General features: G+C 45.2%; 1 protein-coding gene across 1 annotated transcript in view; it reads left to right on the plus strand.

The window, feature by feature from the left end:
- LOC126209864 (uncharacterized) overlaps positions 1–15,234 on the plus strand; it is a 457,624-nt gene extending 442,390 nt beyond the window's left edge. Inside the window, exon 2 of the mRNA XM_049938990.1 lies at positions 11,772–15,234. Coding sequence (XP_049794947.1) covers positions 12,607–15,234 — 2,628 coding nt within the window. The 5' untranslated portion in view covers positions 11,772–12,606. The remainder of the gene's footprint in view (positions 1–11,771) is intronic.
- The last annotated feature ends 356 nt before the right edge of the window (positions 15,235–15,590 follow it).

Below are 15,590 nucleotides of genomic sequence, written 5' to 3' on the forward strand. Positions count from 1 at the left end.
ATGGACTGATAGTAAATCGAAGAAAGACGAATGTAATGAGAAGTTGCGGAAATGAGAACAGCCAGTAACTTAACACCGGAATTGAGGATCGCGAAGTAGATGAAGTTAAGGAATTCTGCTACCTATGTGGCAAAAGAACCAACAAGGCAAGGAGCAAGGACATAAAAAGCAGTCTAGCACTGGCAAAAACTGCGTTCCTGGCCAAGAGAAGTCTACAGGTATCAAATATAGGTCGTAATTTGGTGAAGAAATTTCTGAGAATGTACGTTCGGAACAGTAGTGAGACATGGACTATGGCAAAGCGCAACACAAGAGACTCGAAGTCTATCGGATGTGCTGCTACAGAAGAATGTTGAATATTAGCGGACTGATAAGGTAAGGAATGAGGAAGGTCTCCGCAGAATTGGCGAGGGAAGTAGTATGTGGAAAACACTTACTACGTGAAGGGTCCGGGTGGTAGGACATCTGTTAAGACACCGGGGAACAACTTCCATGGTACTAGAGGGAGCTGTAGAATGCAGCCGGCCGTTGTGGCCGAGCGGTTCTGGGCGCTTCAGTCTGGAACCGCGCGACCGCTACGGTCGCAGGTTCGAATCCTGCTTCGGGCATGGATGTGTTTGATGTCCTTAGGTTAGTTAGGTTTAAGTAGTTCTAAGTTCTAGGGGACTGATGACCTCAGATGTTAAGTCCAAAGTGCTCAGAGCCATTTGAATCAATTTAGAGGGCAAAAACTGTAGAACAAGACAGAGATTAGAGGAAGGAAGAGACAGTATTATATATCCAGCAAATAACTGAGGACACAGGCGCAGTGGAAACGTCTGGCAGATTTTATTATTCCCTGGCTGGATGGAACGGGAGGTTTGCTTTCCCCGTGCCTTCTGACGACCTCGCGGAGTACATAACGGTTTTCTCCAGCGACTGACGCAGATCCTAGCAGGCCAGCAATGAACAGCGAATAATTGAAAGGAATTACAGAGAAAGTCTCAGAAATAAACGATGCCACCTCATTTTATTGCATTCAGTCTCAAAACGAGGACAGTAAATGTTGTTATAATAAATTACTTGAGACCCAGTCTGGAAGCTACATACAGGATGGTCCATTGATAGTGACCGGGCCAAATATCTCACGAAATAAGCATCAAACGAAAAAACTACCAAGAGCGAAACTCGTATAGCTTGAAGGGGGAAACCAGATGGCGCTATGGTTGGCCCGCTAGATGGCGCTGCCATGGGTCAAACGGATATCAACTACGTTTTTATAAACAGGAACCCCCATTTTTATTACATATTCGTGTAGTGCGTAAAGAAAAATGAATGTTTTAGTTGGACCACTTTTTTAACTTTGTGATATATGGCGCGGTAATAGTCACAAACGTATAAGTACGTGGTATCACGTAACATTCCGCCAGTGCGGACGGTATTTGCTTCGTGATACATTACCCGTGTTAAAATGGACCGTTTACCAATTGCGGAAAAAGTCGATATCGTGTTGATGTATGGCTATTGTGATCAAAATGCCCAATGGGCGTGTGCTATCTATGCTGCTCGGTATCCTGAACGACATCATCCAAGTGTCCGGACCGTTCGCTGGATAGTTACGTTATTGAAGGAAACAGGAAGTGTTCAGCCACATGTGAAACGTCAACCTCGACCTGCAACAAATGATGATGCCCAAGTAGGTGTTTTAGCTGCTATCGCGGCTAATTCACACATCAGTAGCAGACAAATTGCGCGAGAATCGGGAATCTCAAAAACGTCGGTGTTGACAATGCTACATCAACATCGATTGCACCCGTACCATAATTCTATGCACCAGGATTTGCATGGCGACGACTTTGAACATCGTGTACAGTTCTGCCACTGGGCACAAGTGAAATTACGGGACCATGACAGATTTTTTGCACGCGTTCTATTTAGTGACGAAGCGTCATTCACCAACAGCGCTAACGTAAACCGGCACAATATGCACTACTGGGCAACGGAAAATCCACGATGGCTGCAACAAGTGGAACATCAGCGACCTTGACGTATTAATGTATGGTGCGACATTATGGGAGGAAGGATAATTGGCCCCCATTTTATCGATGGCAATCTAAATGGTGCAATGTATGCTGATTTCCTATGTAATGTTCTACCGATGTTACTACAAGATGTTTCACTGCATGACAGAATGGCGATGTACTTCCAACATGATGGATGTCCGGCACATAACTCGCGGTTGAAGCAGTATTGAATAGCATATTTCATGACAGGTGGATTGGTCGTCGAAGCACCATACCATGGCCCGTACGTTCACCGGATCTGAAGTCCTCGGATTTCTTTCTGTGGGGAACGTTGAAGGATATTTGCTGTCGTAATCCATCGACAACGCCTGACAACATGTGTCAGCGCATTGTCAGTGCATGGTTGGTTCAAATGGCTCTGAGCACTATGGGACTTAACTTCTGAGGTCATCAGTCCCCTAGAACTTAGAATTACTTAAACCTAACTAACATCACACACATCCATGCCCGAAGCAGGATTCGAACCTGCGACCGTAGCGGTCGCACGGTTACAGACTGCAGCGCCTAGAACCCCTCGGCCACCCCGGCCGGCATCAATGCATGTGCGAACATTACGGAAGGCGAACTACTCGCTGTTGAGAGGAATGTCGTTACACGTATTGCCAAATGCACGGAGGTTGACGGACATCATTTTGAACATTTATTGCATTAATGTGGTATTTACAGGTAATCACGCTGTAACAGCATGCGTTCTCAGAAATGATAAGTTCACAAAGGTACATGTATCACATTGGAACAACCGAAATAAAATGTTCAAACGTACCTACGTTCTGTGTTTTAATTTAAAAAACCTACCTGTTACGAACTGTTCGTCTAAAATTGTGACCCATATGTTTGTGACTATTACAGCGCCATCTATCACAAAGCGAAAAAAGTGGTTCAACTAAAACATTCATATTTCTTTACCTACTACACGAATATGTAATAAAAATGGGGGTTCCTATTTTTAAGAAACGGAATTGATATCCGATTGACCTATGGCAGCGCCAGCTAGCGGGCCAACCATAGCGCCACCTGGTTTCCCCCTTCACGCTAGACATGTTTCGTTCTTTGTAGTTTTTTCGTTTTAACGCTTATTTCGTGAGATATTCGGCCCGGTCACGATCAATGGACCACTCTGTATGTTCCAAACCCCTACTGGAAATCGACGTTAGTGATATGGTCCTGTAATTCAGTGCATTACTCCTACTTCCCTTTTTGGATATTTGGTGCGACTTGAGCAATTTTCCAGTCTTTAGGTACGAAACTATCTGTGAGCTAGCGGTTGTATATAATTGCTAAATATGGAGTTATTTTATGAGCATACTCTGAACGGAACCTGACTGGTATACAATTCGGACCGGAGGCCTTGCTTTTATAATCGGGGTGCAAACAATTTAGTTACTCTCAGAGTCCTCGTAGCCACGGCATTGTAAGCAGCGTCTATACAGTTATGCAGAGATGAAGAGAACTGCAGAGGAGAGACCAGAGTGGAGAGTTGCATAGAACTAGTCTTCGGACTGAAGACCACAATAGCAGTTGAGTGACGGTACAGTAACGTCAGCAGTGGAGTACGTAATGCGCACGGGTCATTAATCTTGTGTCTGTTTCCAGTCTGGCTCTGCCGTCTGCGAGACGAAACAATTCGTAGGGCAGGTTTAGACAGAGTTCTTTTCTCCTCTTCACATTTCCTTTTATTGCCACTTTGCTGGCTCACGTCGGTGTTCCGTTGACGCTGATTGCGCATAAACGTCACGAGATATCTGAGCGCGGAGGTTAGATTTATGAGAATCTCCGGTGTAATGAGAGACAACGACGCGGCTTTCTAAGGTTTCCCCTCCGGCAGTGTTTATGTTGTCGCTGTCAACGTTACTCCCGCAGAGAGGGCTCCAAATCTCTCCCTATTACCTGCCGGCTGAGCATAGGCTGGTTACCCGATATCAAAGTTCCTCTGCCCATGAAGAGTCCGGCTGTCAACGGGAGAGTAGCAGCGGCGCGTTGTGAGACTGCATTCCGAACAACTTATGCAGTCTACAAAACCGACGAAGCAGTCCTCTTATCTTCTCCCTCATCTCCCTTACGTGCTCTTCGCAGCCTCGGCTTGTAAAACTCACTAATTGCTATTTTTATAGCCAACGCTGTACGTTCTTGGACACGTCTCCAGCGTAAAACTAAGTGTTAATTAAGGAAGAAACGAGGAAGACAAAATCGTAAACACAGAAGATCTCCACTATAAATTGTGGAACTTCTGAGGACATGAAATTTCTCTTTTTTTTCTTGGCTGGGAATCGTGTAAAAGGAGTTTCTAAATTGATTTGTCATGTCTTTTTTAAGAAACCTGCCTAATTGAAACCGTGCACCTTCCAACTAATTAAAGAAGTAGATGTACAGGGTATCGCGAAAGAAGAATTAATTTTCGGTTCTGTCACTTCGGCTGATTCGGCGGCGAATATCCCTTGACGTCGTTTGCTAAAGCTTTTTGTTCATTTTAACTGTGATGTGCATCTGTAAGTGGTTTCGAAAAAAATTCATCCCATTTCACGACACAATAAACAGTGTAGAGAAATTCAATGTATATGTAATTTTTCCATAGGATGAGGTTTAACAGCCATAAAATATTTTATAAAACGTATTTTAACCATCAGTTATTTGTCCCATTTGTCATCTGCCGGTTGTTTCTCCTGCGATGTCTGTATGTAATATGTTGATTATTTCTTGCTACTGTAGGGTTATCTTGAAGCTGTGAGAAAGGAGGGCAGGCGTTCCAAGGTGCGGAAGCAGAGACGATTCTGAGGGCAGACGAAACTGGGAGAGATATTGTTACATGAAGTAAACTGTGAGGGGAGAGACTTGCGAAAATGCAGACGCCCCCAGACGCGGTCCCAGGGCGTTAGTTACTCTTCAAGGAATCAACATGTAACTTCACATGTCGTCTAGACGCTGTGGTAGGTTGGCACCGTAGAACTTTGTAACCAACAGGCACGTAGTAGTGTGTAAAGCCAGCTTGATACCAGCCCTGAGAACAGCAAAGTCAGTAGGCTCACAAGGGTTAGAAAGAGAGCGAAAAGGCCAAAAAACTGTTGACCTAGCAGTGCCTACTCCGGGGAGCCCGAGGGGCGGGGCTAAATGACGTATAACAATAATGCTGCAAGCCTTGTTTGGCAGAACAGTTACGTTTAGCTTTCAGTTGAACAATGTTGATACCGAATACGGACTTAGTGCAACTGCATTAAAATCCCCGCCTTAGGAGCAGTAGAGGGGACCTAATTAAACCGTGATTTGCAGGCGCCTACTAAATGGCTCCGAGCACTATGGGACTTAACTTCTAAGGTCATCAGTCCCCTAAAACTTAGAACTACTTAAATCTAACTAACCTAAGGACATCACACACATCCATTCCCGACTCAGGAATCGAACCTACGACAGTAGTGGTCGCGCGGTTCCAGACTGTAGCGCCTAGAACCGCTTGGCCACCCCAGAGACCTGCAGGATTGGTTGGGTGGCTTTAATTGGGAAAAACAGTGCCCCCACGCGACTCTTTAAAACCCCTAGATTCCGCATTTTGGCGGAGTTCTCAGTCAGACGATCTGGGCGCCGAATCCGCGTCTGTCGACTCCAGCTCTCTCTCTCACTTGGAGTGCCTCAGTGAACAGTGTCACATTCAGTATGTTTTGTTTAGCAACTAAGTTGTTGCCTTAAGATGCTGCTGATGTTTGCTACTGTGGGTAGCATCCACACCTGGGACTTCTGCACTGGTTTCTGTTGTAACAGTGATATTCACGCTTTTTCTAACCCTAGCATCCAGTGTATTATTTAGTCCTGTCTGGAATAGACAACTATTTCAAAATCCTCTTTGTGCAAGAGTCTCCGCAACGAGTTCCCTACCAAGCCTCACCACCTGAATTTCTTGTAAATGCCTGTACCAGTGTTGGCTCGGATAGAAGAAAACAATCAACTGCCTTCAGTGTGAATTGTCCTTCTGCCTTCTGCTCTGTACCGCTCTGGAGCGCAGACTGACATGTAACAGCTTTTCTCCCTCTCCCACCTGTCAGGACACGACATGTACGAGGTGCGGCTAGGAAAAAAAACCGGACTGATGCTGGAAAAAACATTTATTTACAATTATTTACAATTCCATGTTATCTCCTTCAATGTACTCTCCTCCTCGGTCTCTACACCGCTCCATACGAATTTTCCACTGTTCATAGCAATGCTGCAGATCATTTTCGGTAAGTCCATACATTACTTCCGTCGCTTTTTCTTTTACTGCTTCAACAGTCTCAAATCTAGTTCCTTTCAAAGCTGACTTGACTTTAGGGAAAAGAAAAAAGTCACAGGGGGCCAAATCAGGTGAGTAGGGTGGATGATCTAAGATGGGAATGTTGTGTTTTGCCAAAAACGTCTTCACTGACAACGTACTGTGAGCTGGGGCATTGTCTTGGTGAAGGATCCATGACTTTTTTCTCCACAAATCGTTCCGTTTTCTCCGTACTCGCTCACGTAGGGTAGCCAGGACGCTAATGTAGTAATGCTGATTCACTGTTTGTCCCTCTGGTACCCAATCAATGTGCACAATCCCTTTGATATAAAAAAAAACAATCATCATTGCCTTGAATTTCGATTTTGGCATTCGTGCTTTTTTTTGTCGTGGAGGACCAGGAGTTTTCCAATGCATCGATTGGCGTTTAGTTTCGGGATCGTAAGTAAAAAACCACGATTCATCGCAAGTAATAACATTTTGTAAGAAGGTGGGATCACTTTCAATGTTTTCCAGGATATCAGAACAAATCATTCTTCGGCGTTCTTTCTCTTCAATTGTGAGACACTTTGGAACCATTTTTGAACACACTTTGTTCATGTTGAAACTTTCATGAAGAATCTGCCTAACACTTTCCTTGTCAACTCCTCTTAACTCAGACACTGCTCTGATTGTTAAACGGCGATCTTGTCGAACAAGTTTACCGGTTTTTTCAATGTTTGCATCAGTATTTGCAGACAATGGTCTGCCAGTGCGAGTGTCATCACTGCTGTCTTCGCGGCCATCTTTAAATCGTTGAAACCACTCAAACACTTGTGTTCGCGATAAACAATCATCGCCGTACACTTGTTGTAACATTACAAACGTTTCACTTGCAGATTTTCCTAGTTTGAAACAAAATTTGATGTTAAAACGCTGTTCTTTCTGTACACTCAACATTTTCCGACGCACAGACAAAACGTCAACTACTTAAAACAGACGCCACGGGCAGACTGAGTGCAGGAGGCAGATGAAACTCGAGCAGTAGGCGGAGCGAGAGTCACGTGACAGGCCACGCTACTTTCAGCCTTATTGCACTCGTTTTATTGTTTCACCAGTACTAGTCCGGTTTTTTTCTAGCCACACCTCGTATATTTGACATGCGATATGACCGACAGTATCCTAAGACAAATTACGCCAGAATTTCACTGGATAATTTCGATATTGTTCAGCTTCAAAGGAATATGGGATGCTTTTAACTAATCTGTTGTACCCTACATCCTGAATGATGGTTTAACCGAAACTGATAGATGGCTAATGGAACAAATGAACAGCTGATGGTTAAAATGCATTTTATAAAGCAGATGAATGAGAAAATAAATGCTGTATTGCTCGAATACATATGCTGCTTGATAGTCCGCTGCTGCTAGATTTATTACCATTACGTTTAGTCAACACGCGAGTGTTACGGACACACCGTGTGAACTCAAATAGCAATCTTTCTTTGTTTTCTTGTTCGTTGCATAAATATGGACACCAGTGCGACTTTTTTTTAAAAACAGTACCCAAAATTCTGTATTTAGTAATCCACTCCTCAAGACCTGTTAAAAAACGTATCGCGTAAACAAATAATTTCCGTCAATAAGCAAGTCCACATCTACGTACTAGAGTGTGTCATTAGCTGTCGATGTGGACTCGCTGCTTGACATGGTAAAGTGTGTCTCGATGTGGATTTACTTCATCATGAAAATTATCGTACACAGTTATTATTGTGAGAGTTTTTAGGTGTTATGTAGAGCTTAGAAGAGCAAATCAGTCTTGTTCAGATTATGGTATAACTTTCCTGCCGTTTATGCCATTGACTGTTGATAAGGGTCATTGACCGAAACTAGTAGCGAACAGTGCAAAAGAAATGACAGCTGAAGATTTCAGCATGAATTTTAAGAATTATTTGGCGGCTGGCTATCCCACCTGCAAACATACATATATTGGCTACTAACTCCGCCTACAAGTGGTTAATAAAATTTTTATAACGCCCTGTATACGATGTTTTGCTTTTCAGAATGAACTGTACTAGCACCTCGTCAGATTCCTTCTCCGCTATGGTTTCGGCACTGAACTTGCGCTTTCCGATAGCTGTGAGAACTTTTGTGTATCTTACAGCTTTTCCGTACTTCATGTTCATCTTTACATAGTTTCGTGTACCATGGATCATCTGCACTATCAATCGTAATGACACGGAGCATGTCGTCTTACACTAACAATACACATTAATATATAAATGTGGCTACATGCTTACCATTTAAAAAAGCTTTAATATCGTTTTCAGTTAGTAATTTCTGCTGACAACTTTTTACAAGTTTCAAAAATAGAAATTCTTCTACGAAGTAGTGAAGTCGTCAAGGAGAACCTTTCTCAATTTCTTTTCATATTTAACTTTACTGTCTGTCAGTCATTTTGTATCGCTACGTAAATGATCTGAAATTTTGGTTTGGAGTTTTGTGGATCCCTGTTTGTGCTAAACATAATCTTAGTGTGGAATAGTAAAAGTCATTTTTTCCTTCTAGTGTTGTAACTATGTACATCATTGTTCCTTTTTAATTGCAATGGAATATTTATAACAATGTTAACGAGGGAATGAGTATGCTGCGAGGAAGTAGTCAAAATGCCTAACGCCAAAGACACGTGTCTATTAGATGATCCTTGGTGGGCACCTCATATTACATTTACAGCACGCGTTTGAGCAATGAACACTTTCTGATTCAGCCCAGAGTATTATTCCACATGACATTACTGAATGAAAATACGCAAAATATGTCTTAACTTATTCATTTGTCTCTCAAGATTTGCAACGATTCCAAGTGCAAGTGAGGCTGAAATAAGTGGTTGCAGTTTACAAAATTTTATTTTTCCAGTTCAAATTCTCATCAATATGGACATGCAAAAAATTTCACGTTTCCATCCTAGTTGTTATTTCGTCACCATGTCGTGCACTTATCGTTGACGTAGTACCTCTAGATGGGCAGAACTGAATATGTTGTGTCGTTTTTAAATCGACCATGAGACAATCCGCAGAAAATCACTAAGTAATACTTTGAAGAACATTATTAACCATTTCTGCGAATAAATATAAGAACTCTGTTGCTCTGCTGTACTACTTCGCACTTTAAACATACTTGTTGCTTTGACAGAAGACTTATTCCATGCGAAGGTATGGATTTTTGAACTTATTTTGTGGGCTTCACTTTCGGCGAACTTCGCAGTTTCTTGTCAAACTTGTTCCTGTTTTTTCATTTATCTGTTGGGTGCTTTACACTATAGTCTCTAAACTTTGAAACTGCATTATAGTTTTAAACGTATACGAGGTGCGACAATAAATTAATGAGACTGATCTGAAAAAAAATGTAGCTTACCGTTTTAGTCAAGTTTAGTGTTGTCTCCTTCAAAGTAGTTCCCTTCTGATTGCACACACTTTTTCCAGCGCTTGTGCCATTGATGGTAACACTTCTGGAACTCATCTTCTGTAATATCCTCCAAGACCCTCATCACAGCTTTTTGGTCATCTTGAGTTGTTCGAAAATGGTGTCCCTTGACCGCTGTTTTTACTCTTAGAAATAGAAAAAAACGTTGCACGGAGCGATATCTGGTGAATAAGGTGGCTGTGGTAGTACTGAAATTTGTTTTGAGGTTAAAAATTGCTGTAATGACATAGCAATAGGGGATGGCGCATTATCGTGATGCAGAATCCATTTATCAGCTATGTTGGCACAGACGATGTCTTTCTAAAATTTCTTGTAGTAATATTGGTTAACTGTTTGTCCAGGAGGCACCCACTCTTTATGAACAATTCCCTTGGAATCAAATAAGCGCACAAGCATGCATTTCACTTTTGACTTTGACATGCGAGCTTTTTTTGGTCTGGGTGATCCCTTTGAGCACCATTGCAAGCTTTGGCGTTTTGTCTCTGGGTCGTACTGAAAAAAACTATTTTCATCACCAGTGATAACACGGCTCAACAATTCTGGATTGATTTCTGTTTGATCTAACAGATCGGCTGTCATATTTTTCCGTGTTTCTCGCTGTTGTGGTGTGAGATTTTTGGGGACTATTTTTGCACAAATCTTTCTCATACCAAGATCTTCAATTATTATTAGAAGAACCGTTTCTCGATTGACGTTCAGTTCTTCTGCAATGATTTTCATGGATAATCTTCGATCAGATCGTACGAGTTCAAGCACCATGTCCAAGTTGACATCCGTTCGTGAGGTTGATGGTCGTCCACTGCGGTCTTCATCTTCAACATTCGTTCTGGCTTCACTAAACATTTTATGCCAACGAAAAACTCAAGCTCTTGACATAAACTCCTCTCCAAAAGCCTTCTGAAGCTTACCGTAAGTTGTCGTCGCGTTTTCACCCAGTTTAACGCAAAAAGAAATGGCATACCGTTGCGCTATATTATGCGGTCCGATTTCCATGACGAGAGACGCAAACACGTGTCAACTTATTACAGCACAACTCATGACTGAGCAGTTGTATCGACGTGCCGCTTGGACTAGAAGCAGCGTATAGACCAAGGTCAAAGATATTGTGCCTAAGCAAGCCTCCAAGGTTGCCACATCTTGCAAAGAAAATCAGTCTCATTACTTTATTGTCACACCTCGTATTCCTCCAGGACCTACAAGATTTCAAAAACTGATATGGAAGTTGAGTATGCGATATTTAGCGCATCATTAGTATTGGTCTACCTTAGAAAAGTGGACATGTTCTTCTGGTGCTTGAGAGTCCTCGTCTGCAAGTGTCAGCCATGCAATCAACTGTTTGATACCTGTTTAACAGGACATCTTAACGAAAATCTTTTTCGCAACTTTCTTATTTTGTAGTCAGGATTAATTAGTACTACGTTGAAATAGTATGATCAAAAAATGGTTCAAATGGCTCTGAGCACTATGGGACTTAACATCTATGGTCATCAGTCCCCTAGAACTTAGAACTACTTAAACCTAACTAACCTAAGGACAGCACACAACACCCAGCCATCACGAGGCAGAGAAATAGTATGAGAGGCGATGTTCATGCGCCACAGGAGGATGAAACGCAAAAGTTGATAATAGTTACTTGCCTAAATCTGTTTTTCGAGTAAATCTTTATTCCGGTGGTGTAACTCATCAGATATTTTATACGATTTCGCAGAGTGTGAGACTGCATGGAGGCTGTTCAGGATCTGAGAAATGAGGAACATTACTCGCCAAGTGAATCTCAGTGAAGTACTGTGGATTAGTTTAAAGGAGTTCACATTGACAGGAGGAAGTGGCAGAAGCAATTTTAACCCTCGGAAACAGAGACTTTTTCTCCGTACGGCGATCAGATTTGCAGTTTTTGTTTGTGCTGCAAATCGAGTTACATATAGTTCGCTCGTACATAGTATGTCTTAAAAGAATAAGTGTTTACCTTCTCGAGTACGTACCGAGTTTATTCATGTCTTTTGTGTTCAGGCGGAATTGTCAGCAGCAGGCTGAGAAGATCTGGCTGAGAAAGGACCTTCGTGAGGTGCGGTCTAATCCTCGAGGCCCACCGATCGCTCGTCTTGTGCAGCTGAGTGCGACAACGAGACGCGGCCGTGCTGGAGTGAGAAGACAATCATTTCTCCTCCTGATCGTCTCACCTGTTCCGAAAGGATTCGAGCAGACTACTTTGTCAGTAGAAAGGAACGGCTGGTGCTGCATGAACCAGGCGACCTCTCCGACTGTCAGTGGGAGTGTCACCCGGTCACTAAATTCCCGTAACTTCTGCGAGTAAATTCAGATGTTATTTTCTACAACAGAGTACATACAGAGAAGTTGTTCACTTCCTCTTTCCTCAACATCATTCACGTAATATGTTCATGTTCTAATTGTGAAGGATAAATTGACTCAGTGCTGTGACTGTTGACCAAGGGAGGCTAACATTCGTTACCAGCATTTGGGATCCAAAGTCAAGTTACTGAAAATGAAGCTCAAGTAACCTCAGCATCAAACAAACCTGCAAAGGCTACTAAGTGCATGATATACAGTACTTACCAGAAGAGTTGAAGCTGTTTTAGTGAGTCGTGCCAACACTGACATTTGACCTAATGCAGAACTCAAACTTTATATCATATCGTAAAACGTCAAAAATGGCAGCATTTATTCTCGTAAACAGGTAACTATTTACAAATTTTTACGTATCCCCCCCCTCCCCCACGAGAAATCCACAAAAATAGACTCACAAGTGGATGTGACATCAAGAATGGAAGTATTCGAACTATCACTCAGCCGGGGATGAGATGCGATAAGTGACGTCACACAAGTTATGACGTCAGACATTCGTAGGCCACCTGCGCCGGGCAGATCCGGTCGCGGTAGTTCCCAAGACGGTCGACAGGGCGGGGCTGCTGGCGAATCTGCCGACATGTCCGCAGCGCGTTTTAGTTCCCCAAAAGGACTGCTCGTGGCAGCTTCGGAAGAGGATGAGGAGCTGACCAGTACTCCCAGCCGCGAGCTACGGCCTCGGGAGGTTGCTGAAAGGGACCCAGACGATACGACTGGCAGAGTTAGAGGTCAAGTATCTGCGATCGTATCAGAACGAGACGAATCAGATGATCTGGTGGCCAAGTCTGACGCGAGACATCTGGCTCAGCAACTCGCTGGTATAAATTTGGGCCAAAAGTCTCAAATTCATTCCCAAGACAGCGAAACAAAATTCCCAATGCAGGCACAGGGAATTTGTGGCACTAAAACTAAATTATTAGATAAAAAGCAAGATTTTGCTGAGAGAGATGTACTGAATGTATCGAAGAGTCCTGTAACCCAAAGCAGGCCGCTCGGAAAAGAAGCAGACCAATCCCTCAGCGACAAACGCAGTGGAATAGTTCTCCCGAAATTAAACATTGAAACTAAAGCGAAAGATCATTCTATATCGCTCGAGACTCTGATGGAGGAGGAAACGGACTCCAGCAGGAATCTAGTCTCCCCTCAAGTCGAAGTAATAATACATGAAGATACTACTGGTCCGTCAGAAGAACTAGAAGATTGGGCGGTGATCATTGGAAGGGAGAGGAAGTGCTCTGAAGAAGAATCTGGCGGGATGGGCCCTCACAGGATATCGCCTTCGTTTAGTGGCTGGCAGGCAGACAGTGGTGAAGACACACCCATAGTGTCGCCATTGCTTTCGAGGCGTGACTCCCGAATGACAGGGGACACAGACAGCGTATCCACAAGGAGTTCCATTTCGTCAGAACCGTTACTCTCTTCACGCACCATGGGTGATGTCGATAGTCTGTCTACTAGAAGTTCAATCTCCTCAGAACCTGCGATGACATCTTCAGTTACTGCATCTTCTAGATCCAGTCGAGGCAGCCTAGAACTAGGAAGTGAACACTATGGTGGGCTGCTGTTAACTCCGTCAGACTTCTCTAGTACTGATGACGGAGCTTCTGACTGCTCTGGCCTCACTGTGGACTTACAACACCGAACGTCACTGGATGATTCAATTCCATTGACATCACCCAAAGACTGGGGATTTCTCGAAGAAGTTGGTAGTCGCATTGTGAATCCACTACTACATCCTATGCCAGGACGCTTCTTTCATAGTCTGGACCAAGACTGCGGTGCGTCTTTGCCTGGAGGGTGGTGTGCCTCAGATGAATCGACAACAAGTGGCTTCATGAGTGCATCGGTGACTTCGTCTGAGCTATCCAGTAGTCGGCCCAAGAGTTCATGGAGGTCAAACAGTGGGGGCGAATTGCTACTGGCAGTCGATCGGCGGTTATCGACAGATGATACTGCTTCGACTTTGTCCCCGCCTGTCGGCTGGAGTGCTTCTGATGAACCTCTGTGTGGACCCAGTGGTATTTCGAGTTCTGGAGAGAACGCGGGAAATAAGGTCGGACAGGAAGACACAACAGAAGCAGTGGGGCGACAGAGAAGGCGCAGAGCATCAGACGAGGAAGGCCCAGAGCTCGGCTCCACATGTGCTGAGGACTGTTCGTCAGAAAGGGATGGATCAGTGATGATTAGCGATCAGTCAGGTGGAAACAAAGATGCGATAACTAGCATGAGAAAGCAGAGTGCCCCAACAGCTCCGTCATCGGGTGCCGGATCCGAGACGACGACGAGGAAGGAAAGGAGGCTGCCGCCGATTGCACCAAAAAGTGGGAGACCACAGCCTCTGAGGAGGTTCAGTGCCGGGCCGATGCAACGGACCTACTCCGAGGTCTGCTCTCAGAAGCCTCCTGTCAGGCTCTCTGCTCGCCGCCAAACTCTGGCGTACGCCGGAGGAACAGGGTTCCCAGAGGAGCGGGCAGACGCCGCGACCGGAGGTGACGGACGGGGAGGTGTGCAAATCGTCGGGCAGGTGCGAAGCGGCAGGAAGATTTCCTCCGGGACTATCGGAGCAGGGAGGGGTCAGCGCTCCGCCCAGGCGCCTCAGAGGCGAATCAGGGAAGAGGGACCACCAGTGGCGGAGCCCCAGTCCGACACCAAAGCGGCGGAGGGTTCCGGGGGTTTCGCGTCTGCGGGCTCCCCGGAGGTCGTCGGGCGGGGCGAGCCCCCCGTGTGCCGGACGCGCGCGGCTGTGGGGCTGACGATGCCGCCCCCGGGGGCGGAGGAATCCCCGGACTCGCCGCCGCCTCCCGGCGACTGGCCCGGAGGCCCCCGCTGCCCGTCACCCCTGCACGGCTCCAGCAGGCCGCGCTCCCTCATGGAGTCCCTGCTGCTGGCCAAGATGGAGCGCGCCTCGGCGCCCGGGGCCGGCGGCGGCCTGCTGAGGCGGATGGACTCCACGGACTCGGCCACCAGCTCGCTGTCCTCCAGCTCGGCCGCCGGGCCCGACGTCTGCCGCTGCGACGACTGCCTGCTCGGCATCGCGGACCTGTACGCCTCGTCACCCGCCGAGGACGCGCGCCGCCGCAAAAAGGTAACCCTCACCTCGCACAACTGACTCCCACTCTGCTACATGTCGGGGTCTTTCTCCTATGTACAGAGATGTGCTTTAGTTTATCTGAAATTGCACTACTAACCATCCCAAATAATAACGCAAATGTCCTATGTGGTTTTTCTTTTCTGCATAGGAGTACATGGTCCAAGGCCATGGTTCAACGCCTGTGGGCTCTGCCTGTTTTTTCGTCTCACGGGATATAAAGACTCAAATAGCAGCTTAAAACGTAAACCCACCAGGGTAGCCGAGAGAACTAATGCGCTGCTTCCTGGACTCGGGTAGGCGCGCCGGCCCCAGATGGAATCCGCCCAGCGGATTAACGACGTCGGCCGGTATGCCGGCCAGCCTGGATATGGTTT

Source organism: Schistocerca nitens, chromosome 10 (assembly GCF_023898315.1).
Source record: "Schistocerca nitens isolate TAMUIC-IGC-003100 chromosome 10, iqSchNite1.1, whole genome shotgun sequence".
Lineage (NCBI taxonomy): Eukaryota > Metazoa > Arthropoda > Insecta > Orthoptera > Acrididae > Schistocerca > Schistocerca nitens.